This window comes from Oryzias latipes, chromosome 19 (assembly GCF_053564925.1).
Source record: "Oryzias latipes strain Hd-rR chromosome 19, Olatipes_Hd-rR_3.1".
NCBI lineage: Eukaryota > Metazoa > Chordata > Actinopteri > Beloniformes > Adrianichthyidae > Oryzias > Oryzias latipes.
In genome coordinates this window covers 3,034,350-3,060,460 of record NC_136255.1, presented here as the reverse complement: position 1 = coordinate 3,060,460, position 26,111 = coordinate 3,034,350, and the positions used below count along the sequence as shown (strand labels likewise).

At 42.6% G+C, this 26,111-nt stretch overlaps 1 protein-coding gene and 1 long non-coding RNA gene across 23 annotated transcripts in view; one reads left to right on the top strand and one right to left on the bottom strand.

Annotated features, from left to right (window-relative positions):
* The window catches only part of srcin1b (SRC kinase signaling inhibitor 1b), a 120,067-nt gene that overhangs the window by 4,326 nt on the left and 89,630 nt on the right, over positions 1-26,111 (bottom strand). For 10 of the 22 annotated variants that reach the window (XM_078937594.1, XM_078937599.1, XM_078937601.1 and 7 more), the window contains 15 exons: positions 21,121-22,043; positions 20,385-20,474; positions 18,157-18,197; positions 17,875-17,898; positions 15,185-15,345; positions 13,346-13,521; positions 13,135-13,188; positions 11,842-11,972; positions 10,477-10,624; positions 7,800-8,097; positions 7,169-7,535; positions 6,958-7,094; positions 6,661-6,810; positions 6,485-6,580; positions 2,960-3,264 (listed from right to left, as the gene is read on the bottom strand). In XM_078937594.1, the coding sequence (XP_078793720.1) occupies positions 3,112-3,264; positions 6,485-6,580; positions 6,661-6,810; positions 6,958-7,094; positions 7,169-7,535; positions 7,800-8,097; positions 10,477-10,624; positions 11,842-11,972; positions 13,135-13,188; positions 13,346-13,521; positions 15,185-15,345; positions 17,875-17,898; positions 18,157-18,197; positions 20,385-20,474; positions 21,121-22,043 (2,949 nt within the window). In that variant the 3' untranslated portion in view covers positions 2,960-3,111. Of the gene's footprint in view, positions 1-2,959; positions 3,265-6,484; positions 6,581-6,660; positions 6,811-6,957; positions 7,095-7,168; positions 7,536-7,799; positions 8,098-10,476; positions 10,625-11,841; positions 11,973-13,134; positions 13,189-13,345; positions 13,522-15,184; positions 15,346-17,874; positions 17,899-18,156; positions 18,198-20,384; positions 20,475-21,120; positions 22,044-26,111 lie in introns of those variants that run through there. The other 12 variants (XM_078937603.1, XM_078937606.1, XM_078937616.1 and 9 more) reach the window with 9 other exon arrangements.
* LOC105356609 (uncharacterized) lies at positions 1,260-1,855 on the top strand. Its single transcript, XR_013651560.1, has 3 exons — positions 1,260-1,460; positions 1,545-1,607; positions 1,671-1,855. It is a non-coding gene; the product is annotated as an uncharacterized LOC105356609 (long non-coding RNA).

Here is a 26,111-nt window from a genome sequence, read left to right as displayed (position 1 = left end):
CCACTAGGTGGAGCTCTCACTACAGCATCACACTTTATTCCAGAAGATTGGAGCAAAAACGATGCTTTACACCACAAAAAAAATGTTTCCTTAAAAGAGTTTGGAAGATTCCTGCCTATGGGTCTATAAACCTTTTTGTTTAGGTTGAACGAGCGTTAGCATTGGCCTTCCAATGGGAAATTCCACAGATCGATCTCTACTTTTATGGATAGATTAGTGATCTATTAAGCTTGGATCAAATCAGATCAATTAATTGATTTTATCAACCCAGCCCAATACGCTCTTTTTGTTGTTGTTGTTTACAGCACTATAGAAGATGAAACAACATTACACAACAGAAACACAAAAACAACACAGCAGTGAAATCAATCATTTCCAAAGAGGGAGAATATTTCACCAAATGCAAAAGTGTTATTGCTTAAATAAATATGTGATGCTTTAAGACCCGATCTTTTAGCTCTGGGACTTTGGATCATTGACTAAAGTTAGACCTTTGCAAAAAAAAAAAAAAATAATAATAATTAAATGGACTATTCCAACACTTTGCCAGAAACCAAGTTCATAACATTTCTTTTCTTCTCATTTGTACCTAAACATTGATCACATTTTCATAGTGGGTGTGATCTGATCAAAGAACAGAGTTATAATAGATCCTACCAGAGTACTGGTTACAAATGAACTATTAACAAAAAGTAACTGACAGCTTATCTAAAAAAAATACAAATCTTATTTCCAGAGCTGTTGTGCACAACAACTATGGCTGCATTTGCAGCATGAGGAACATACTTCAGGCCATCAAGAAGCCAGAGCAGCTATCTGTCACTGTTGTAGACAGTGATGGCAGAAGGGAACACCCGGCCACACCTCTGTTGTTACTGCTATCAGGAAAAAGGCATGATTGTGATGCATCCTTTTGTTTTGGTCTGTTTCTGACAGGCTCAAAAATAAAACCAGAAAATGAGACTAAGAGAATCCTAGAGGTTTTTATAATGCGAAGGAAAGGTAAATGCAGAGCAAAGAGACTGTTGTCAGAAAAAAAGAAGGAGATCCTTGAATGAAGGTCAGGAAAGGTTTGTGTTTCTGAAAGCTTTAAAGTTTGGTCACTTGTCACAGGAGTCACTGTGTTTCCATGACGATGCCAAATGAAGTCAGCACAAACTGCTCCCTACAACACTCTGCGAACAAGGGAGTCTCCCCAAACTTTTAGCTACTGTTTACACAGATCCTAAACGCGGTAATACCTTGAAAATGAAAAAAACCTGTGATTGACGGTAGAACAAGCTCTGCCAAAAGATTGCATTTACAGATGAGATTTGTGACTCAAGGCTGAGAACGTATGAAAATCATTCTTCAGTCTGTCTATTAGTAAGACTTCTGGAGTGTTGGTTGCTCTGCCAGATTGCAGAGCAAGTCAGTGAGTGCATCTATGCAGATGACAGGTGCATTTATGCAGATGACAGGTGCATTTATGCAGATGACAGGTGCATTTCTTCAGACAGCAGGTGCATCTACGCAGATGACAGGTGCATTTATGCAGATGACAGGTGCATTTATGCAGATGACAAGTGTATCTACTCAAATGACAGGTGCATTTATGCAGATGACAGGTGCATTTATGCAGATGACAGGTGCATTTATGCAGATGACAGGTGCATTTATGCAGATGACAGGTGCATTTGCCCAGACAGCATGTGATGACAGGTGAATTGTCAAAGGCATTTGTACAGATATCAGGTGTATTCATCCAGATGGCAGGTGCGTTTATGTAAAAATGGGTTTATTTAGATGCCAGGTGCATTTGTGGAGAACGAAAGTGCATTTGTGTAGTGTAGTGCAGTTAGTGCAATTATACAGATGACGTGTATGTTATGCAGAAATCTTGTTCCTCTCTGGAGATTAGAATCAAATGTGCAGATAGAAAGTGTATCAATCCAGATAGCAGGTGTATTTATAAAGATAACAGGTGCATTTATGCAGATGACAGGTGCATTTATGCATATGACAGGTGCATTTATACAGATGACAGGTGCATTTATGCACACAGCAGGTGTTTTCTTGCAGAAATCTTGTGTATTTATGCAGATTTCAGGTGCAGTTATGCTGGAGCAAATAGTCAAATTTGAATCTGATTGTTGAAATAAAATATCAACATTTGCAAATCTATGCAGGTGTATCAAAAGCCTAAATAGTGTTCTAAAACCCTTCCATAGTCTGGACAAACCTGAAGAAATCATAAAAAGTTTGACCTTTTTGCAAAAAATATAAAGAATCTTTTTTTTAACTTGATTCAGCCGCTGAGCCTCAATTTCCTGTAACAATAGAACAAAGTTGATCAGTTTACCTGCAAGTATTTGAGATTTGAAAATTTTGTTTTAGGTTTGGTACTTCTTAAAGGAGGACAGACTAAAACCTAGTTCTAAAATAAAACATAAGATTTTGTTTACTTGAGGAAAATACTGAAATAAAGCACAAGTTTTAGGTTTCAGTTGTAGAACGTGTTGCTTTCTATTTTACTCTGTGTGTTCTCAGTTGTTGTTTGTGAACAAAAACATACTTTTTGCTACTTCTCATCATCTGCTGAGATCAGTGATGACATTCTAGCTGTGTAAAGGCAGAAACAATCTCTCTGCATGCTTGATAACTTGTCAGAAAGCCATTTTGTCTTCAGCAGGTGTTTGGGTCCTGCCTGCTGACCTTTGGGTGGAATGAGTACGACAGAGAGGACGAGCCAAGATAAAAAGGAGATCAGGGGGAATCCTCATCAGTCTGACAGATGAGATCCTACCGTGGCTTTGATGACAACCCCGCTGCACGGCTGAGGCAAAACGTGTCTCTAACTGGCTCCAACAGTTGTAATAAAGCTAGTTTAGTGAGCCACCAGCACCACAGAGACCTTTTTCTGCAAGTCAGAACATCAACAGACTTCTACGACAAAGACTTGATCTCTGAGCAAGCCAGGTGAGATCCAGTAACTTAAATGTTAAAACACATCGAGATCAGGTAGAAATGCCTTTTTTTCTCTTTATTACATCTGAAATAGTTTGTTTTTCGTCTCCAGCATTCTGCAGGGAAGGTGGGAATTCCTTTGGAGAGGCTTCAGAGGTGGAGGGTTCAGAAGTGGAATACCTGCTGCTGGCCCTGGACTTTAGGGAAGTCCTCTTTCTGCTTGCGGGTCTTGGGTCTTTCCAGGCTGCCTTGCTGGAGGTGTTTGAGTCGAGCAGCCACAGTCGGGCCTTTCATCGGTCCAGGAGAACTGGTGCTGTTCTGTGAACCAAAGTTTGAAGAAAATGCAGTTTTAGACACGTGTTGGACAAGAAGCTCAGCCTTTTTTCATCTCCAAGATGTTCTGCCAGGTTGGGATCAGGATTCTGAGCAGCCCGGCAAAGTTCCTTCCCTCCAAACTCTCAGACCCATGACTTCATTACCCTTCTTTGTGCTCTGGTCTATGGATGTTTGCAAACTGCTCCCTAAAGAAGCAGGAAATTGTTTGATATCCCAGTCACTGTGAGGAACATGTTTCTGCACATCAGTGTTTTCACCACTGCATCCACAGCTGTGCATCTCTTCTGCAGATGTTTGACTACCATGCAGGTGCTCAGCCCGAAAACACCAATGTTAGGTTTTCTACATGTTCTTGAATGAGTCTGTACACCACTTTAAAGTTGAAGTGATTGATTCTGAAGAACGTTGGTGACCTCAGCAAACACTGGCTCATGGGTAAAGTGATGTTGCCCCCTGCGAGAACTGGACCGACTGAGTGGCGTCATCCAGAGAAAATGCCTTACTCTAACGAAACAAAATCATTTCAGCAGCCATTTTTCCATGATATGGATGCAGCCCTTTGGAGCCAGACAACAGTAGTAAGTAGTGATTGGTTCGATCCAGTCTGAGTCATGGTTTCTATGGCAACTACTGTTGCCAATCAGGAGTGAGCTTGTTGGAAGTTCACACCCCATCCACTGAAATCTGGACCAAGATTGTACGGATGGATAGTTTCAACATTTGTTGCCATTTTTGTTGCACCGCTAATGTTAGCTTGAGTTGGTGAAGAGCTATAAGCTTGTGGGAGAGCATGTAAACAGATGGATGATGGGAAATGGGGACAGGGTTACTCTGCCCCACAATCCCGCCCATAACTCATTTAAATTTCTAATTAAGTCTTGCCGCTCTGCTGAAAATATGTCAGAGAAAACAAGAACAATTTTTAGACTTTGGCTAAGAATGGCATCATTATAAATAAAAGGCGACTGGAACATTTTTGGAAATAAATTAAAAGATGATCGGAATGGAACTTTATGAAATTATAATAACAATACAAAACATGATCCGAATAAAAACAAAATAATACTCTATATTCAGATGATCTATCCATTAAAACCACGTTTTCAACTATTCTCCGCATGGATCCATGAAGCAGACGTTTCCTCTTACATATTTCAGTTTTGCTGGAGGATGTTTGCACTCTATGAAGCCTAAGAAACTGTTATTTTGGTTCAAAAACCAGACTTTTTATTCAGAAAACAGTACAAAGAGTTTCTGCATGCATAGTTCATTCATGCAACTCCTGCTGCTCTTCCTCCACTGAAGCCGGGTATCGAGTAATTAGGCAACCAGGGAGAGGAGACGTCAAACACTGCTGAGGTTCTCTTCTTTCAGATTTTAACAGCTTATTTACAGAGGCGCTATTTTTGGCAGAAAACATTTAAAAAAAGGTTCAGAAGGATTACTGAAAACAGTTATAGAATAATTAATGTGAGTAGCATCAATGGCAAAAAAAATTATTTGTATTTGTAAATTCTGTAAAGTTTTTCTGCATGAGTGCTGGAGGAGCTGTGAAAGGGGAAAATAAGCTCTCCTGCCACGATTAGAGAGGAGGACTTTCTGCCAACATTAATCCCTGCAGATGCAGTTTAACAGCAGCTCTGCTCTTCACAAACCAGACCTGAATTTTAAATACCTGCAGGAGGGAAAATGGATTCCAACTGCTTGGAGCTCTGAGCCTGAAAAACCCCGCCCTTTATTTTGACAGCTCCCTTCCTGAAGTGGTTGATTGATAATCCCGACAAAAGCAGGCGCTCTGTGCTCAGCTAAATTCGTCACCACGCCTGTCACGAGGAGCTCCAGCTGATCACAGCCCGGAGAGCAAGTGCAGCGTCTGCCTGGAGCCATGCTGACTCAAAGCACATCTCAACGACGGTTACGAGGCAGCGTGTTTCACAACTGAAGCAGGGGTTAACCGAGGCTCCCCACATGTCTGACAAGCACAGTTAGAGGTCTAACGAGGAAGGAGAGTGAGCGCAAGAAAGGAGCCCTCTCAGGGTTAAACAGGATGTTTAGTTCAGGCACTGCAACAACACAAAGCAAGAAGATCTTAGAAAAAAGGCATTTTAGGGTTTCAGGTTGTGTCAGATAGAATTATTTCCCTGCATCCTTCCTCAAAAGAATTGAAAACAACAAATTTGAAGCCAAATCTTTACTTGGTGCTGCCTAAAATGTTGCTGTCAAAGGTTTCTCCCAGACAGGGAGATGGAGGCTGTAACGTCCCAAACGAACCAAAGGCGGATGGAAAGCCATTGGTTCAGTTTGTGTGAGCCATCTCTCTGTGACCTGAATGTTGGGTCTGGATTCATCAGCATGTGAACAAAGAAATCCTCATGTATGCGTGTTAGAAAACAAAGCAGAAGGATTTCCATAAAGCTTTGTTCTTTGTTTTTGCCAGCTGGAAGCACACAACGCGTTAAGAGATTTGTTCCCTAATTTTTACACTTCCAGGTACAGAAGGAGATTTAGCAGGTTTTAAAATGTGAAAAATGGAGGATCATTTAGTGCTGTATAGGTCTAAAGAAGCCTTTGCTCACTTCCTCAAGATTATTATCAAATTCTTATCTAGTGTCCAGCTTAACTCTGGAGAATTCACAGGGTTTAAATTTGGCTGTTTTTTTGTTTTTTTTTTTGTGCTAATTTTTTTTTAATGTTTTTATTTTTGTCTTTTATTTTTTATTTGTCGGCTGCTGTTAATTACTGCTCCCCAAATGAACAAACAGAGACCACATTTGTCTAATTAACTATAAAAGCCCTAAAGAAAATGGTTGTTGGAGCAAGATTTGAGTATTTGAACAATTTTTCCACTTTCTTTACTAAAAATACATTGAAGTAAATCATCTTCTCGAGATTTGGTTGTGAGCTGCAGCACACCGGAAAACTTTCGTTGACTTTAATTCATCTTAGATGATGACAAAAGGGTTAAGGGTGCTAAAGGGTTAACTCCTATTTTAATACATTTCCCTCTGATATTGCTCATGGAAGCCAAACCTACAGTCTGTTTACTTACTTTGAAGCGTTTCCTTTGTCTCAGCTTTTGTTTACGTTGCAATAAATGATGAGAAGTTGCAGCAAAGAAGCAACAGTAAAGAGAGCAAAGCCAAAAGGAGCAGAAGTCCACAGCAGCGGCAGTGACGGCAAAAGCTGCAGATTTTTCAGTTACCTTTCTGCCAAAGGACCCGAGGAGGCGGGGCGGGGAGGCCTTGGGTCGGGAGCGGAAGGCTTTTCTACAAACCTTTACAGGCACTCTCTGAAATATCTTTGTTGTTTGAGGGAGAGTGCTGGTGAGGTGAGTCAGACACAGAAATGTGCAGCAGCATCGCTCGGCCAGTGTCCCACCTCCAGCTCTGCAATGATCCTCTCCTCGTCGTCCTCGTCTTGATTGGCAGACGCCGCGATCACAGGCGGCGTGGAGGACGGCCGCGGGGCGTCGGACGGGGTCCTCCTCAGCTTCACCAGAGTCTTGGGCGGCTCACTCTCATCTTCGTTCTACATGAGATGGAGAGCGGAACGTCAGCAGCTCACAGGAGCAAAACCAAATGTTTGTGTCAGTTTAGGGATTGAAAATAAAGAATGGAGTCAACGGAACCATATTTGCTCATAAAAAGGACACAAAGAGAGAACAGCCGCCTCCACCTTCTTGGTGGTGACGATGACCTCCCCTGTGCGGTTGGTGGTGAGGCCGTGTGCCGACGGGAAGCTCCGGCGAGGAGGAGGCGGGGGAGGAGACTTGGAGGGCTTCTCCGTTCTGTACTTGGCTGCGCTGAGATCCACTATGAAAACAGCAGAGTTGGCGAGCAGTGATGCTAAATATTCTCTGCAGCGATGAGGGATGCAGGCGCCTCACCTGACCCTCGGTGGGAACCGCCCCCCTCCATACTGTTCAGCTTCTGGGCAGCCAGATGAACTTTTCCAGGCTGTGGGTCGCCGCTGGGCGCGCTGGTGGGGGTGGCGGTGGTGGCGGTGGTGGCGGCGGTGGTGGCTGTCGTCCCAGTGGTGCCAGCCGCAGAGGACGTGGCTGTGGTGGACGTTATGGGGAGGGTAATATGGGGCTTGGGGGGCACTGCTGGCTTGTTTATGTGCTTGGCTGCGAACTCGAGGTCCGGGATGGCCTTCATCAGCTCGGCCTGGGTCTCCTCCAGCAGGCGGTTGATGTCCTGGGCGCTGAATTGGGTCAAACTGGCTCGCTTCTCTTCCCAGTCCCGCTCCGCCGCCTGACACAAATACAGATACAGGCAAATATTATGCAAAACACCAGCAGACACAACTGGGACGGAGTTTGTTTGCTGATCATGGAAGGACAAATGGAATAATGAACCATCTGCTGTTGTGTAAACAGAGTTTCAATAACAGATTTAAGAGCTCTGAGATGGGTTTTTTCAAATATGAATGGATATTTGCCATCTGGCCTGTCCCGATGGAGCAAAACAATGAAAAGTGTTCCTCTGCAAAGAAACTCTTCCCGAGCAGCAGATTACCAGTCGGACTTCAGCAGAAACAGACTTGTCAGCAGAACGCCGGGCTGGCAGCTCATCCAGAATTCGATTTCTAAAGGTCATGGAGGACTGAACGTCCTGCTCCGGGCCTGAAACATCTGCATCAACAGCCGAGAAAGGCTTCCAGTTAGCTAGGCCGGCGCTGGTGCTGAGGTCAGTGAGACTGAGCGGAGGACTGTTGAGGACGTCCAGGTCTGAGCTGTGACTCAGGTCTTCTCCTTTCTTTTGGGCTTGGCTGGAAAAGTCTTCAGGACTCTTCCAAACCCCGTCAGTGACCTGCCTGCAGAGACAAACACAGCAGTAATCAGAGGATGCAGCTTTGCTGCTGCTGGCGCTGGTTTTTAAACGTCAGGCAAACTTTACAGAGCCAAAGCTCCGGGTTTTAGAGACAATGGTACATTTGGTGAAGCATCAAGGTTTTATGTACGCCAACAATCCCAGAAAGAGTTGTTCTGTGTGTTACATGCTGATTTTTCCTTGTTTATGGCCTCTGAAATAATTTCAAATTCTATCGCGTCCTGCATGGAGGCTCCGCCCTCTTCATCAAAGTTTTGTCCGTTTTTTCATGCTGGTCCTTTTTTTGTCCGTCCGCATTCTAGTCTGATCCTCCTTTTAAAAGTAAACATTCGTATGTATAACTTTCTATGCTGATGTGTGAGTCTAAAGTTTGAGCTCTCCATTCATTTCAAGGTAACTCCTCCAGGTGTAAAAATCAAGTAAAGGTTCTGTGTCCCGGCCTCAGATGAGGCCTCACGAGAAAGGCTTTGACCGGACGGCACTCGTCCGACGTGGAGCTTAACTTGAATGACCCCTCTACCTTCGACCGCAGCCGTGGCCACAGTCACCGTGAGCATTAGCACCACAGCAGCAGACAAACTCTTTGCTTTGTTTTTGTCAGGCGTGCGACTGACCGGCCTGGCGGGATTGGATCCGCGCAGGGAACGGCCTCAGCTCAGGCATAGAAGAAATTCACTGGCATTTCCCCTTTTCATATGAACGCTTTGGGGATTTATGCATGCCTCAGCCACAATAAATGTTGTTTTAGATTCTAGTGAGCTTTCTAATCCACCAAAAATGAGCATTCTTTATTTGTTGTATTTGATCTTCAGGTCCGGAGCATAAGCAGCAGACAGCATGTCACACAGACGCCAACCATCAGATGGGAGGAGCTATAAAAACGGCTTCATGGTCAGTTAATCTCATTAATTGTGACCTAGTGTGTGGATTAGGCTTAAATCTGACTTCTACCCTTGAGGGGGTCACGCTAATTTCACCGCAGCTGAGGATCGACCCCCCATGTCAGGACTGTCCCTTCCTCATGTTTTCTGACAGTCCTTGGTTGATTTGAATCCTCGCTGTGTTTTCATTTCCGTCACCCACTGCAGGTTCAGTCGCATGTTTCTCAAACACCCTCTCATGGTGTTTACTGTGTGGGCACAAAAGTATTGGAAAATGTTCTCCAAACATCCTTTGATCGTACAAATGCCACATTATGGTAGGTTCTGTGATGCTGAGCTGACCTGCTCCTGCAGGGTCACACCATGATACTGTCACCTCCGTGTTTTATTGTTGACGTGAGGTTCTTTGTTTTGGAATGCTGTCTTTGGTGTTCACCACACATGTTCTTTTCTGTGCTGTCAAAATGATTCACTTTTGAAAAACCTGAGACTGGCCATGAAGATGGGAACATCTCCACGGTAACCCTCTGCAGTGCACTACCAGCAGCTTCAGGTGCTGTAATGATAATTTTTTTTTTGTTTGTTCTCTGTCTGCTCTCTGGATCTGCTTGCTGAGATGACCAGACCAGGGCATGTTGGCAGTTGTTTGGAAGGGCCTTCACCTGCAGACCAATGAGATGGCTGACTTTAACATCCTTAAGGAACGTTTGAAATCCCTTCCCAGACTTCTAACTGCTGCAATCTTTTTTCTGACACCCTCTTTTGTTCTATTCACGGTGTTTGTTCTCACTTCAACAGTCAGCAGCCTCATGAATCAAGTGTCTGAGGTTTACAGAGACTCATTCAGAGTGAAGCAACAATCGATTTAGCATGTGTTCTTGCTGTGATGCACCTGCATGTGGTTTCCCCTTTGTGAAGTAGGATTAGACAGGAAGGTGTCCTCACTTTTTCCTCAGTCAGAACTAACGGTACATTTACATATGTAGGACGATACGATGGAGTAAGGAAAAACTCTGAATGGCTCAAATTAAACATGTAAACATCCCATAATATTACAAAAATGTGTATCTATCATGCAAGCTTTTATAGATGTCCTATCGTTTTTCACATGGCCTTCCAATCTTGATGTATCATCTTGTGGAGTGTGGATTTGGGTTTGTTGCGGTTGGAAGTCAGGCAACACTTTTTTTGGTAAATGTTGAATCATTTTAAACATCTTCTACCAACGGCGTTAACCACAGGAATGATCTAAGCCTTTGTGTCCTCTCAATGTCTTTCCTGTTCATCCTTACGCCATCGTACCACAAATTTGATTGTTTGCAATTTAACCAAAGCAGAAAGGAGTTTTGCAGAGGTTTACCTCAAAGAAAAAGAAGCTTGTAAATGAGAACGTGAACTCTGTGATATCATGTGTGACGCCTGGTTTTCTGCTGGTTATAATCTTGTTTCCTATCAAAGTCAGAAATATTAGAGTACAGTACCTTCGCAGTGAGCTGAGCGTGTCGGTCATGGTGTTGCAGCGCTTCAGCAGAGCCTCCAGCCGGTGAGGCTCCTCTTTCAGAAACTTAACAGCCTCCACCTCCACCCTCAGCACCACCCGCATCTTACTCTGCAGGCTGGGGAACTGGTCTGCAGAAAAATAGATGAAATAGAAGAAAGACAATGACGAAAGGGAAAGAAGGGTTGTGTGTGAAGGAGTGAAAGACTATTGAAGACCAAAGCCTCTGGTAAAACTTCTGCTTCACGCCTTTTGTTAAATTCTATTGGATATTTTCCAGGTAGAAACAGAACACATAATGAGGAGGAACCATGATTGCATGAAAATTTATTGGTCATTATTTCGATATTGAATTGTTTTGAGGCCTGAATCATCTAGTCTCATTTCAAATGTCATTCGAGGAGAGCCCCAGGTGTTTATCCAATGGCTTCCAACTTTTTCAACAAATATTTAACCTAAACATTTAGCATTTGATCCAGCAGTTGTGTCACTGGAAAGGTTTTGCAAATCCCTGTCAAATGTTGGGAAACCACTTCATCCTTTACAGTTATGTGCCCAAATTCTTGGAATTCTATTACTATAAAAAATGAGATTCACAAAGGTTGAATGTTAATCATCCCCACAAGACTTCCTGTTTTTGAGCAGCAGGACGAAGACCAAACGTTCATGACGAGCAACCACAGTTCAAGAGGATTTGTAAATATTTGTCCAACATTCTGCAAAAATGTCTTCGATGAGCATAAATGTGGCCATGTTTCCATGACCAGTCACTTCTGCATAATTAATGACTGACAGTGGTTTTGTGTTTGATACTGTAAACATGCATCATGAATGAAAAAAAATAAGAAAGCAACGCACACCTAAGATCTTTTGCTGTAACTTCTGATCATTTCTTACACACAGAGTAGGGTCATTACCTCATTGGTAATGTGCAGCTGAGTGCCGTCAGTCTAGAGGTGGACACACCCTAAAATATTTTCATAGCTTCTTGTTGCTTTGAGACATCTTTTTGTTTAAGGGAGTTCTTGTTTGTGATCAGCTGTCTTTGTTCTTACAATGATGGAAACATCATGATGTGACAGTTGGCTTCAATCCGGGCTTAAGAAACAAGCAGATTTGCACTGAGCATGTGTTTAGGAGAGGTTTGAGAGACAAAAATAATCATAATTAGTGTTTAGTGCTGCAAGACTGCAAAGATAACAGAGATAAAAGATGGAGGCTGGTCCAGCATCTGCTGGAAATTTGGAAGCAGCTGTTGTGCTTTGCCTCAGAGGGACGCATTAGTAAAGTTAGTTTTAGAGACAGACTTTGGGGAGGTACATGAGCAGCTCATCACTGTCGGTCGTACTTTTAAGCTCCGTGAGTGTCTCCCCCAGCATCCTCAGCTCTTTGCTTTTCTGCTCCACGTCCTGTTCCGTCACCAGCCCGTGGTTGATGGACGAATTCCTCTGCAGCTCTTCCACAGACTTCTCCAGATCACTGTGGAGGACACACACACACTTTCCATGATGTCCTCCTCAGAACAAACTCTAGGACTCTTCAAAGAGCAGCAGATGTGCTCGGCTAAGAAAGCTGGCAAAGAAAAGCCGCTAATTAGTAGGAACGGTCCCTGCTGACTCTCACTAGAAAGGAATTGTGTGGTTTTAAAAAAAAAGATGTCTACAGAAGTAACAGACAAAGAGGAAATATGTTATTGCAACTAAATAATTTGAGACTAATTTACAGAAAAAGATAAAACCTTCTGGAGAGGAGAACTGCAGACGCCTCACCACTGTTTGAAAACAAAACTGTGGAAACTCAAGGCCGTGTCACAGCTGCTGTGTAGATTTAACGCATACTGCACGGATGAAAACTACGGTAGTCATACGTGAATCTATGTGGAAAAAGTGAGAAACGTTGTGGTCTTTTTACATCAGTGGTTCATGCGTGAAAAGTCTGTTAGACATACGTGGAACGGTCAAGGAAAGACACAACTTTGTTTATGCGTCTCACAAAAATCACACACAATTGCATGAGATTTACGTAATAATTGACTATAAACTACGTAAAATAAGCATAAGATTGCGTAATTCTCAACCGACTGAAAAATTTGAACCGAATTCACGCAAAGACCCGTCGGCTGAAAGCCTAGATAGACGTCTGCACACATTGACGAACGCAATAAACACTCATGAATGACGCAGATCACGCAGGGATCAAGAAAGACCGACATGTCATACGTGGAAAATGCACAACATGTACGTAGCGGCTGTGTGACACGGCCTTAAGTTCACTAACTCTTCCAAACAGCATCTCCTGTCTAACAAAGGGAATTTAAGACACCCCACTGTTGTGAGTGAGCTGATCTGTATCGGAATTGTGTGAAGGTTTTTGTAGCCAATTTGTAATATTGAAGTGTGTGTGAACAGGCCCAGCCCTTTTGATAAACATGTGAACTCATGAACACAAGCAATTTTTTTTGTAACTTTACCCCTTTCCTTATGTTTTTTTAAACATTCTTCAACTTATTTACCCCCTTTTTACCATTGTTGTACCCCTCATCTTTAACATCTCTCTTTTCTGTCTGAATAAAATGCACACAAATATAATATAATAAATACACAAAAGGGGTTTATGCAAATATACCCCTCGCGTGTCTTACAGTAAAATCTGTCCAACACAAGAGGCCTTCAGTTCTGATCTGTTTGCTGAGCTGCTGGACAGGACAAGTAAAAAAAACAAAACAAAACAGATCACTTATTGTTGAACAGTGCAACATTATGATTCATTTGGTTTAAAACAAGACTTTAATTTACAGTTGTTTTATAGTAAAACTAAATCTTTTCATCATCAAAATACGGCACTGAACTCACTGCAGCTGCTGGATGAGCAGCTCCTCCTGATTGAGGTACTTGAGTCTCTCCTCCTCCACCAGGAGGCGCTGTCTCTGGAGGGGGTCCTCCTGGGTACGCATAGCGTCCAGCATCATGAGGCTCAACTCCGACTCGGTCTGTCTGAGCAGGGAGAGAACCGCATCCTGGTTCTCCAGCTGCATCAACCAAAGGATCGGTAAGAGAGAAAACACAGTTTTAGGGTGGCGTAGTCCTGATGTTTGGAATTATGTGTTGTTTGCATTTCAGAAAGCTTTCATACAATGAAAAATCGTTTTAAAGAAAAAGTGTCAAAGGTCAGTTTAAAAAAAAGTTCTTTATTATTTTTCTATTTCTTTACTTACTGAATGAACATTTAGAAATTCCACAACATAAGATCGCAAAAATGTGAAAAGCTAAATGTTACATTTAAGAAACAACTTAGCATTTTTGCACAAACGTCACAGAAACATTTAAAAAATGTTTGACAATCTGACATTTTTTTTGAAAAAAGTCCATATTTTTAAAGACGTTTTCTGAACACTAAAAGGACTAACTCAAGAGCTCCACTTCTGAATATTTTAGTAACTCTTTTGCAGCTCTTCAGTAACAGAAAACTGATGCAGGGACTTCAGTGGCGTAAAGAGGACACTAAGGATGTATTCAGACTGGACCTGAACATTGCATTTGGTCTGTTTTCAGATTGTCATCTACCAGAAATTTCTGATTCAAACCAAAGCTTGTTTACAAAACCACATGACTAAAGATCTCTTCCGTCATTGGCCAGGAATTAGGAGGGTGAGATGAAGCAACGGGAGAGAGAACAATCAAAGTCCTTCGCTTTGCAATCCTTTTCGGGACAAACTTTCTATTTCACTGACAAATTCTGTTTGTCTGTATCAACGTTGTGTACAACACTTTTTACTTTGGTCCGGTGGAGTCGTGCTGCAGGGCGGTTACTGAGGAGACGACGGCGAAGAATGTACGCTAATAAATGTTTATGACATACAGATTGTCAGGAAAACAGTGGGAACCATTGTGTGTCACCTTAGAAGTTGTTTTAATGATCCTGCATTCATCCAATCACATTTTAATGATTGATGTGTCTCATCATCACAGTTAATCCATTAACTTCCCTTAAAACCTGGCCCTTTTTGGTCCAGTTTTTCTGCTCCGAGGATGGAGCCTATTCAGACTGAGGAAACTCAGAACAAATCGGAGCTCAGTCCGATTGGAAACAAACCGAGACGACCTCCAAAGATGGGCCAGAGAACGGTTCCTGGTGCTGGACCGGGCTGCACTGAAAAATTTGTTCTGGATTATCGGGGAAACGGACTCTGGTTCACTTTAAGGGAACCAAATATGTCCAGTCTAAATGCAGTCTTAAATAAAGGTGGAGCTTTTACCACAGCATCCCACCTTTTGTCGTGACTGGAAGTAAATGAAGTTTGAAATTTTAGCCGCCTTTAGTTAAACTGGCGTTGCAATAGGTGGCTGAGATTGGCACCAGCACCCGCATCAACACAAATGGATGCATGGATAGATGGACAAATGGATGTATGGATGCTTGGTTAAGCTGGACCAAAAGAGTTCAGCTAAAAGCTGCAGGTTGATCCTGGTGGTTCTAGATTGGCGCCAGAGTTGGGCACTGGAGCGGCCATCAGTGACTGTAAAGCGCTTTGGGCCTTAAAGGAAGGCAGTAAAACACAATGTAAGTATAAGCCATTACCATTTAGCTCTCTAAAAATTACCATCTAAAGAGGAAATACTGTGGCACCTCTGTATTTGATCAAACACTTTTGGTGTTTGCTCAGGATATGCACAAATCGCATAGACACACACCTGCATGTTGCGTAGCTGCGACAGCTGCTTGCGCAGCGCGTTGGTGTTCTGCTGCAGGCCCTGTAGGTGGAGCTGCATTTGCAGCCGGGAAACGGGGACAGGCTGGTTGGGCCCCAGAGAGGGAGGCGGCATCAGGGCCAGGGGGGCAGATGGTGTCAAAACTGCCCAGCAAACAACACTTGAGTTAACGCATAATTTAGTTTCCGCGGTAACTGTCAGAAGTGATAGACATTGTCCCAAAATGCACTTTGAAGATGAAAGAATGGAAATGCAACATTTTGTAGGTTTACTTTTGTGCTCATGTCAAGTTTCTCTGTCTGTTGTTAGATACACATAACATAATTTCACATAATTGCAGAATTTGGCAACGGGACAAGTTCCATCAGTGCTGAAGGTCAGGAGAGGAGATTACAGCAGACTGAATGATAAACAGAATGGAAAGGCTTCAGGGACAACACTGAATGTATAATGAAAAGCAATACTTCCAAGTATCTCATTATAGCGCAGTCCCCAGACATCAGGAATGTATGAGTGCTTCCAAATCAGATAATCCTTTGAAATGACGATGAGAGGGAGCCATGACTTATCATGCAGAACAAGACAAGGCATCGGAACTCGCAGACAACCAATCAATAACAGAGTGGGCGTTCAGAGTTGCATTTGTAAGGCTGCTTTCATTCATCACAAGGAAAAAAAGTCCAAACTCCTCCCTAGAACCACATCTCAACACGGTAGTAATTCAAACACCTCCATGCCGACGCCTTTCTTCTGCTGAGAAAATGACCCCAGTGTGCATCCCAGAAACTCTAACAAGCAGAGCTGCAGGCGGCGCGGCGGCTGGCTTCTGGCCACATTTAAGCCTAATTGATGACAGCTTTGGAGGAGTGTTTGACCAGCTCAGAGACTCTGCGGTCGTCAAACCTGCCTCTGAAACTTCGGTAGTCAAGAAGAGGAGGACACTTTAACTACATGCGCCGACGGTGCACAGCGCCAGCCTATCGGATGGTTCCTCTCTGGCACTTCAGATGCTGCAGCACACAGAATGTGGGTTCACTCTTATAGATCCTTATTAAACACACCTGGAATCATGACTACAGATGGATGGAACTGGTCATCGGCTTTTTTCTTGTCCATGCCTTTGCAAAACCTTGACTGTGTTTTTGCCCAAAATATGATAATCTCACCAGCACTAGCTGTTTGCAGTTAGGACTGACCACCGGTTGGCATGTGGGGTGAAGTATAAACTTTTATGATTTAACACATAGGCCTATCTGTCGTTTTCTAGGGGATGAACAAGCATTCACATTTTGAAATGCATCTGCCGCTGGCCTGTCAACACTCTGGTCTGACCCTTTGAGCTTTCCAAGACACGTTAACGTTGGAAGTGGGGTCATCTGGAACGTGCAAGACAACACGCTAACCTTTTCTTTCCAATGATTTTTGATTTTCACCAGGCCATGTCCATGGCAGACATGAAATCCTGCTCACCCACAAGATAGCACAACGGCTAGCGCTTTAAAGTTAGAGTTCTGATGCAAAGGTTGTGTTCTCCTTTGTCCACTAAATGCCTCACTGAGGTGGCAGGGAACTCTACAGGTCACTTCACAGCTTTAGTGGCCACATTATGTAGCCTAACAGACCCACTAAAAGTCTTCAAACAAAGCAAAAAATATCCTACAAATAAATGGGACTGGAAGACATTATTGGGGGAAAAAACATCTATATAAATCAGTAAGATGAAATATCTGCCTGCAATGTTAGTTCTGATAAAGACCCTGGAATGGCAGATTCTGCCTGTGAGCATTCCTGACAGCAGCTGTTCCAACGGAGACCTGTAACTGAACCCTTTCCTTCATGGAATCTGGTTTTAGCCTGAAGCTTTTGCTGCCCTCTGCCAGGGTCAGCTGGGCTGGTCAGATGAGATTTCTTCCAAACACGATTGGGTTATATCTCACTCTGACCTTTGCCAAGTAAAGTCAGGTACCTGTATACCTGTGTAATCCTTCACTACATGCTGCACAATGACTCAGCACCAAAGAGCAGTACATCTGTAAAGGTTCTACTTCTTTCACCACTGAAATCTTTTGACTCTTCTTTTTGTTCTTTTGCTGTTTGTCCACTTTACTTTCAATTAGATAATTCTACTTTAAATATGTTACATAATGATAATTTAATGCATCTTACAATTCAGATCAGATCCAGTTTCATAAATGTTGAGTCACTGCAAGATTATTCTGATTTGTCAAGATTCGAAACTTTGACGGAAAGAAATGTTATCTTAACTGTTTCAAAAAAGCTTCAAAAGAGAATAACTGTCCGACATATAGATCATACAATGCATACAAGATCAAGTTAAAAACAATTATATACAACAACATACAACAAGCATGATATTAAATAAATGCACACAAAAAAATTTCATCAAGAGATTTCACACATTAAGTAGGAACATAATGTGTTTCTAGAGTGATGCATTACGGATTTAAATTGGAATATTTAAATGCAACTCAATACCTTTTTGTTGTCTAAGAAGGAAAACCACAACAATAAAGGAGCCTTGCATCCTTTCAAAACCTCAAAGTACGGATGCAAACGGGGCTCCACATGAAGAAGGAAGACCAGGATGGAGTGAGGGTGGAGCACACGGGGGCACAGGAACCAGACACTCCAACAACACACACAGTAGCTACCTTTCTGTTTTTTAGTTCGTCCAGCTAAAACAAGGAGCATGAGCAGCAGTTACCCATCAAAGCCAGCACATACAGAATAAAGCAGCTGCAGCGTCATCCGCTGCATTCACAAATGAGACTGCACACTCTAAGAGCACTGCAGGTGAAAGTGAAACAGCAGCCGGTCTGAGAGAGGAGCCTGTCAACAAGCAGCAGCAGCAGCAGCGGCGGCAGCAGCAGCAGCAGCAGCAGCAGCAGCGAGCAGCACAGGCGGCATTAACGTCTGCTATTGGAGCCACTTACCCTCAGTTCCTGAGCAGTCGCTCGCGGACTCACCCTTCTCCCTGCAGGAACAAAAATATATCAGCGTCAATATTAAAACATTATTGAATGTGGCGTTCTTGTTAGTTTTAAATGTATTTGAAAAACTGCCTTTCTCAGCATCAACAGAAAGGTCATCTGTGCTTCCATCCTGCGTTTGATTCATGTTTCTGCAGCTCTCAGGTGTGTCTGTTTTTGAAAATGTTTACTAGAATAGACGTGAGCAGGTCGAGAAGTAAACTTTGCATTTTGTTGCCCCTCAAATAAGCGCCTCTTTTTGCATGAAGCCCCCATTTTCCTGGTTCTATTATTCAAATGGCTCCTATACATACGGAATGGTAATTACTTTAGGAGAATATTCTAAAAAACACTTTAAATAAATGATTCAACTTTAATACTAAACTGAGCGTCTGCTCTAATCTGGATGAATCTGAACATTGATGGATCTCAGCTCACTTGTGTCTCCTGTTATTGCACTGAAAAATGTTACAACACTTCTCTTCAGTCACAAAGTCACACATGGTGTTTCTGATCAGTCTGTGAGACAGGCAGACCTGACAAGAACCCGTCATCGGGGCCTCACCGCGGCCGTCCAACCATACAGCGACAGAACCGGATGAGCTTGAGTGTCGAGCAGCAAATGAGTGCTTCAGCAAAATCAACATATATGCACGATCACGTTAATGTTGACAGTTAGAAATCTTTGTAATCAGTCAATTTTCTTACACTGACTGGCTTTAAATGTCAACAGAATGAGTTTGATACCCAGCTTCAGTCAGATTTACAACTTTATGCTTTATATAATGTTGGCATTAAAAATAAAATGCACATAAACATACAAAACATCTTGTTTGTTTTTCAATTTTTTTTTTCTTCATTTATTTTATTTACTTTTTTATTAGGTTGCACCCAACAAAAATGGCTCACAGTAAAATCATTGTGTCTGAATTGTAGCTCAATGTAATATTTTTGTTCAGCTACCTTTGCTCTGTCGTTATTCCTGTTTTTTCCACGAGAGGCATCCGCCGTTAATTTGAAGCAGTTTTCCGTTCCAGGCCTGATCAAGGCCCTTTGGACCTAAAAACAACCGTTTCTGTAATCATTCTGCCGATACTGGCTGTAAGTCCTGCATTTGGATCCTCCTCTGCTTGACATTTGTGAGATTAAAGCTCCAGAGGGAAATCCAGCAGTGATATTAATTTTATTTAAAAGTCCAGAGAAAATAGGAATTCCTTTTTTCCTGAGCCCTCATGAAGAACATGTGTTCTCTGTGCGCAGCTCACTGCAGAATAGATCGATGATCCAGCTATTTTTTAAATTGCCTTTCAGAAAAAGTAGAGCCACAGTTTTACTTCTGCTATATGCTAGATCATTTTCTAATATTGTTCCCCATCACTTAAAAATGCAGAAATGACAAATAAGAAACATTTTTTGTTTGTCTGTGTGAGTTTTCTTCAACAAATGTAACTCATTTTAATATTTGAAGATTGTAATTGATTAAGACAACATTATTATAATTTTCATTAAATCACATTTACTTTTTATACACTTTGGAATACTATTATAATAGATTAGATATCAGTACATGTTTTATGGCAATAGACTTTTAAATTAATCAAGGAAACAGCAATTTCTACTTCTTTAATTTTGTCCTCATAACAATTTTTACATTTTTAATGTAAAAAATACACACCAAGTCTCATAATGTCAACTTTTCTGCTGTTTCTGATCAATTCTATTCATCCTTAAGGTTTTCTTGGATGCTATTAAACACCAATGCTTAGATCAATATTAAATAGTCAAATTAGCTCATGAAATCTGAATTTTATTCAGATTTGAGTCCCAAACAACGAACAAATTTGATATAAAGTTAGAAAAGGTATGTGATGTCTAAATGGGGTTGAAAGATCACTAATCTTAACTGCTTCAAAATGATCAACTTAAAGTTTGTCTCACTACTGTTCAACAGGTTTTTAGCTAAAGTGACCAAAAGAATATGAAAGGTTTGAAGAATTTCCAAATAGTTGTATAAGCACAGGTCAGCTAAATTAAAGTGACTAAATCAAAATTTCAACCAGAAATATTTTGACAACAGAGTAGAATTTTCTGGAAAGTTAGATCTGAAATGATCATTAGAAAACTTAACATGTGTTTGTCGTTGGGCTTGTACGTTGTGTGTTTGTGTGTCTGTGTGTGCACATTGGTCTCACGGGCTTTCAGGTTCAGGCGCTCTGCTCAGAACTCTCTGCAGCAGCCCGGTCAGACTGGCGATCTGCTTCTCCATGGCCTCCATACGTTCCCTAGGTTTACAGCAGAAATGCAGGAATAACAGTCGTTTCATTTATGAAAGGATAAACTCCTTTAAAGATAATGCACCTTTCATTAAAGTCAAACTTTATGTTTGTATGTATGTATTTAACTTATTTATACTTAGAAAACCATCAAAGAGTAACATGATTTTATATCATTTGGATTCAAAAAGGTCAATACATCTGGAAGAGATGTTGTTGACCTTTCGGCATTTCCTAACAGGGGTCGCCATCACCTGTCACTGATCTGCACAGGTGGGTTTGTCCTTCCTGACACAACCTTGTATTTTATCCGGGCTGGGGACGGGCGCAGGCTACACAGTGGCTGCTTAGTTAGGCAGGACCCACAGTGGATGAAGCTCATTGCGCCCCCTGGGAATCGAACCCTGATCTCCCACGTCAGTGTTGCACTTAACCAACTTCATAAGCTCCAGCTCATTACTGTAAACCTTTAGTGTCATTTCCTGTGCATGGCTGAATGCAGATCCTTAACTTGATTACTTTGAAATGAACTGATAAGTCAGCCTTTCCCATGATGCATTTCTGTTACCCTTTATTTTATTTTTACTGCTGTTTGGGGGAAATCTTTCAGGTTTTCTTCACCAAACTGACGTGATACTTAGGTTCTATGTCTTACCGAGTCTCTGTCTCATTTCCCAGAAGTGGTGAACCGAAGCCCCCTGCACCCCCTCCTTCCCCCCCCTGCATTAAGCACAGCTGTTCTGCGGTAAGACTCAACCCAGGACCCTGGCCTCTGGCTTTGGGGCTGTCTCCAAACACAGATGAGGTCACAGAGTCCCTTCGCAAATTCTGCCTCCCAGGGGAACCCCGAGCAGGCATGGTAGCTCCGTAGGAGTCCCTCATGTCAGGTATCTTCTGGGGGGAGGACGGCGGTGGCACCCGCAGCCCCATGGCCAACATCGACGCTGCATAAGCATCATTATAAAGGGGTCCTCCTGGCCTGTAGAGGGCGCTGCTCTCTATCAGTTCCCCCTGTATAGCAGCAGCAGAATAGGAAGTAAGCGAGCGAACGGATCCATGACCGCCTCCCCCACCTCCCCCACGACGGTATAAGGAGCCGTAGGGGTCGGCTCTGGCCGGCATTGGGGAGTGAGGGCCTCCAGCCAGAGCCAGCCGACTTGTGTCCGGCCCCAAAGAGTAGGGATCTGCGTAGATCCCACCTCCCATCCGGTCGTCTCCTCGCAGCAACATCATGCTTCTGGAGCCCCCCATCTCGTCATCAGGCTTCACATCCCTGCGCTCCAAAATAGCACTGGAGGAGGTGCAGAAGACCGGGGGGGAGTGATGCGGCTGGTGGAGCTGGGGCTGCTGGTGAGGGGAGGAATGGTGAGACTGGGAGTGTGGGTGAGGCAAGGAGTGGGTGTGATGAGGAGGCCCTGCGTAGGAGGAGGGCCTGCCGGCGCTGCTGTAGAGAAGGCGGGCGCGGGAGGGTGAGCCATGGGGGGGTGAGGCAGACGAGGACGAGTGCTGTGAGGACATGGGGGGGTTACTCAGACGGCGGTTAGAGGGAGAGTCCTGAGGGGCGTACACCATCTCCCTCTGGAAAGACAAGAATGACAGGAGTTATTGAGCAAGGCATTTTTCTTCACACAAACAGGGAATCTAAGCAGAAAAGAGAACATATGTCATAAGAGTCTAACTATGCATCGATTGATCCAATCAAATTGATCTGTCTGAGTCAAGTTGTTAATTGAATCAAATCAACCTAAACCATTAAAAATAGTCGGCAACCGATATGTGAAAACACCATTTGGATCGAGGCACAGTAGCTTTATTTTACTAGTTCATCACAGTGGACAACACTGCACCCAAAAATGTTTTAGACAACATTTTGTTATAAGATATAAGTCTACATGTCACACGCTGCATTGCTGTCTGTTGTTGGAGTCCAGACACGTTTATTTCTTTACTGTGGCTGACATGAACACTGCAATAACGTATGTACTTAACACAGGTTTGCAAGTTATACCCACCAGATGTCCTTCTGGTAGCAGATTACATTTATTATGACTTTAGGTAACGATAGAAGACATGAACTCTAAAGACTCAGGCATTTTTATGTAAACAACACAGTTCCACTATCCACTTTCCAAACCACAAATGACTGAACGGTCTTACATCAAACGCAGAGGTAACGTGCACACAGTCCCTTGACTGAGAGGGAAATTGTTTCACAGAAAGAATACTTTAAATCTAAATGCAATCAATTATCTTCAAGACGTCACTTAGATGACTGAAGACATTTTATTTCTAGTTTCTTCCTAATCTAGAAACTGAAAATGCAAGAAAGACAAGATTTGACAGGAATCTCTGTGGATCATGATGTTTGCAGATGACACTGTGATCTATAGGGAGAGCAGGGAGCAGGTGGAGGAACATCTAGAGAGGTGGAGGACAGAGTCAGAATTGGAAATGATGGAGAACCTGATTCATCTGTTTAACACCACCACTCTAAAAAGTGGGAGTGGCCATGATTTGGCTTTAAGTGCTACAAAAGACTAACATGCTCCAAAGTTGAAATGCTTGTCCGTGCCTGATAAAAATATGTCTCATCAGAAGTGAGATCTACTGTAATAGCGTGCCAGTATAATTCATTTGCATGTGGCGTGGTGTAGATCTCCCTCTGCTCAACAGAAGGGAGATCCAACTGTCAAACTAGCAGCTCAAGACTGCTTTGGGGTGGGCGGAGCTTCACAGCATCACCTGCTCTTTTGGAAAGATGGCAGGACAATATGTGACTTCAGATGTAAATCTCCAAACACCAGAAGAAGTTATAGGAAAACCAGTCAACAATGGGGTTTAGGAAATTCCTCCAAGTAGCAACGTAGGCCCCAAAACGGAAACACTGCGCAAATTCAGCTCTTTGGAAAATATGTTACACTGACTGCTTTATCTCCAGCATGCACTCATGATGCCAGCTTAAAATGCACACAAAACACACGCTAAACACAAGAAACTACAAAACAGATAAATCAAAGAAAGAACACTGGCTTCATTAATCCAACTTGACCATAAAAAGAACAATGCACGAACACTGTAAGTAACAGTGACCACCCACAATGCACCTCAACATTGGATAATAAATGATAAAGTCAATGATGTGCTCTTTTTGCTGTTTTTACTAGTCTGTTTGAATTTTGTGTTAAATAAAAGTGGTTTTTGCATTAAAAAGGCTTTAGAGCATTTTTTTAATACTCCATTTAATATCATCTGAGTTGCATTTTTATGATCTAATGCTGTTTCCCTACAGTTTTCTAAAGGTTTGTTTACTCTCACAACTGAGGCTCATAGAAACTTTTCCATATTCTTTCTCTGTCTGTGACACCTTGAGGAAATATGGGGAAATTCTGCAATTTTCAGAAATAATAAGCTTGTTTGAAAGCATTTAGTTGCTGTTATGTGATCAGCGAATACAATGTTTGTCTCAACAAAAGACGGAACAGGTGCACCTAATAAAGTCACCAGTGACTCTATGTACAAGCCAACATGCATGAGTGTTTATCTTGGAGTGAGAGCAGATATTCTTCTGGATGTGTGGCCTGCAGCCGAGCGACTTAAACAGGGAGTGTTCAGCAGCAGCTGCTGATGCTGCAAATGAGTGCAGGAAGATTCATCAAGAACAAAACTGGCTCTGAGGTCTGAGTTTAAACATCTGCTTGATTTTTGGTCAACCCATGGGTTTCTTGATAAATATACAGTTTTTATAACATTTAGTTTGGTCAGTTATCTTTCAAAATTTTTATTTTTATAAACAGTTTTCTCGTATTTTGCTATTTTTCAGGCTTGAAAAGATTTGTTTTCATTGAGTTTCTGGATCAGCAAAGTTCACAGCTCACTTCAGCAGCTCCCAGTTTCATGACTGACTTGAATAACTCCAATTTGCCTATCCTCCCTAAATGCTGGTTCTGTGGAGCTTGCTAGCTTATTGACCATCTGAGCATGACAAATGTATGTTTCAGCAACGCTCCCAAAATTTCAGAGAGGAAGGCAGCGGCACAAAAAAGAAATCAGCGGGACAAATGTTGGAGGCTACCAGACAGAAGAAATAAATCAAGCAAGCAAACACAACTGAAGTCTACTCTAAGTGCTCGTGACGCACAAAACCATCTACAGGAGACATTACAAATTGAAAAGCCAATAAATCCCCACAACAAACCCAAAGTGTCTTGCAAGACCCATGTCAGCCAACAATGAAATCTTGTAGCTTAGCAACAACCTTGCATCAGCACCATCCTCCAACCTCACTGAGGCCATCAGACAGTTTAACCTCCGGGACCTCCTGAACACTGACATGTCTGTTGCAGATGCCTTCTGGGAACTCCACAACATGCCATCATTCCATAAAAGCACCTTCATTTTGTTCAAATGGAGCTTGAAATTGTTCATAATAAGGCGCTTGTTATTAACGGCATTTGAGCAGGTGCAGGTGACCCGTTTTTGCAACACAATGGTGTCGGGCAGAGTAAACTCCAGGCAGTATGCCCGCCGTGGCTTCACACACCCTGTCACACACTCACAACCATAGTGCTCACCTTGGCGACATGAGAAGCAGCGACTGCACTCCTCACACACATCACTCTCAAGGTAAGCCTCCTGGCTCGATAACGTCATAAAAGGCTCGGAAGATTTCAGAGGCGAGCTGAAGATTGCAAAAGACCCTATGGGAACAGCTGACCTCCAGAACATTGGCGGGCAGCTGCAAATCATGCACAGCAGCAGGCCGGAACGCAATCACACAGCAAGGCATGTAAACACAAAGCCCCAGGGCTGTTTGTCTGCAGAACCAAATGTGTCAAAAGACTAGAAAAAAACACCTCAGAGTCAGCAGCGTTCACTTCATTGCAGCTGTTTAACATGCAGATCTGTTTTTCACTCAGTGAGCCCAACATATGTCTGACTTTCTGTAATTCAATTTATTTACTTCAAAATGTATTTTCTCCTTTAATTATGGATTAGTCATTACTGCTATCAAAGTGTAATTAAGAAGACCTGTGCTTTTAAAGAGAAAAAAAAACAACTGAAAAGGTTTGAATTAGTCCAGCTGTAACTAAAAGCCAAACAAGCATTTCTAACCACAGTTTGTTCTCCAGAGTTAAAAACCTTCTGTGGCTCATCATTAATGGACGTTCCCGAACAAGACAGATGCTTCTCAGATTCATGATCATCATTCCTACTGTTTCACTGAAGAGATATCAAGAGATGCAAAGATTAACACTCAAAAAGTGCTGCCAAGTCGGCCTCATCTGTAGTGACGTGACGCTGTGCTGTTCACCAAAACTACAGTCATGTACTGTACTTCTTCTTTCCTGATCATTTTCACTTCAGCAGAGAAAATCAGCTTTCACTGAGTCACACACGAGCATTGGCGGAGATTTTTACGCCGGATGCCCTTCCTGACACAACCCTGTATTTTATCCGAGCTGGGGACCGACACAGCAGGATCCAGACTTGGGCCCTCGAGTGGCTACATAGTTAGTAGCATGAAGGGTTTGTATACTTGTATCAAATGTAATATTAAACATAAATAAAATGTAATAATTGTTTCAGAGACAAGCCTCACAGAAACTGAGTTTCAGGTGAGCAATAGGTTTTCTTAAAAACTTCAAC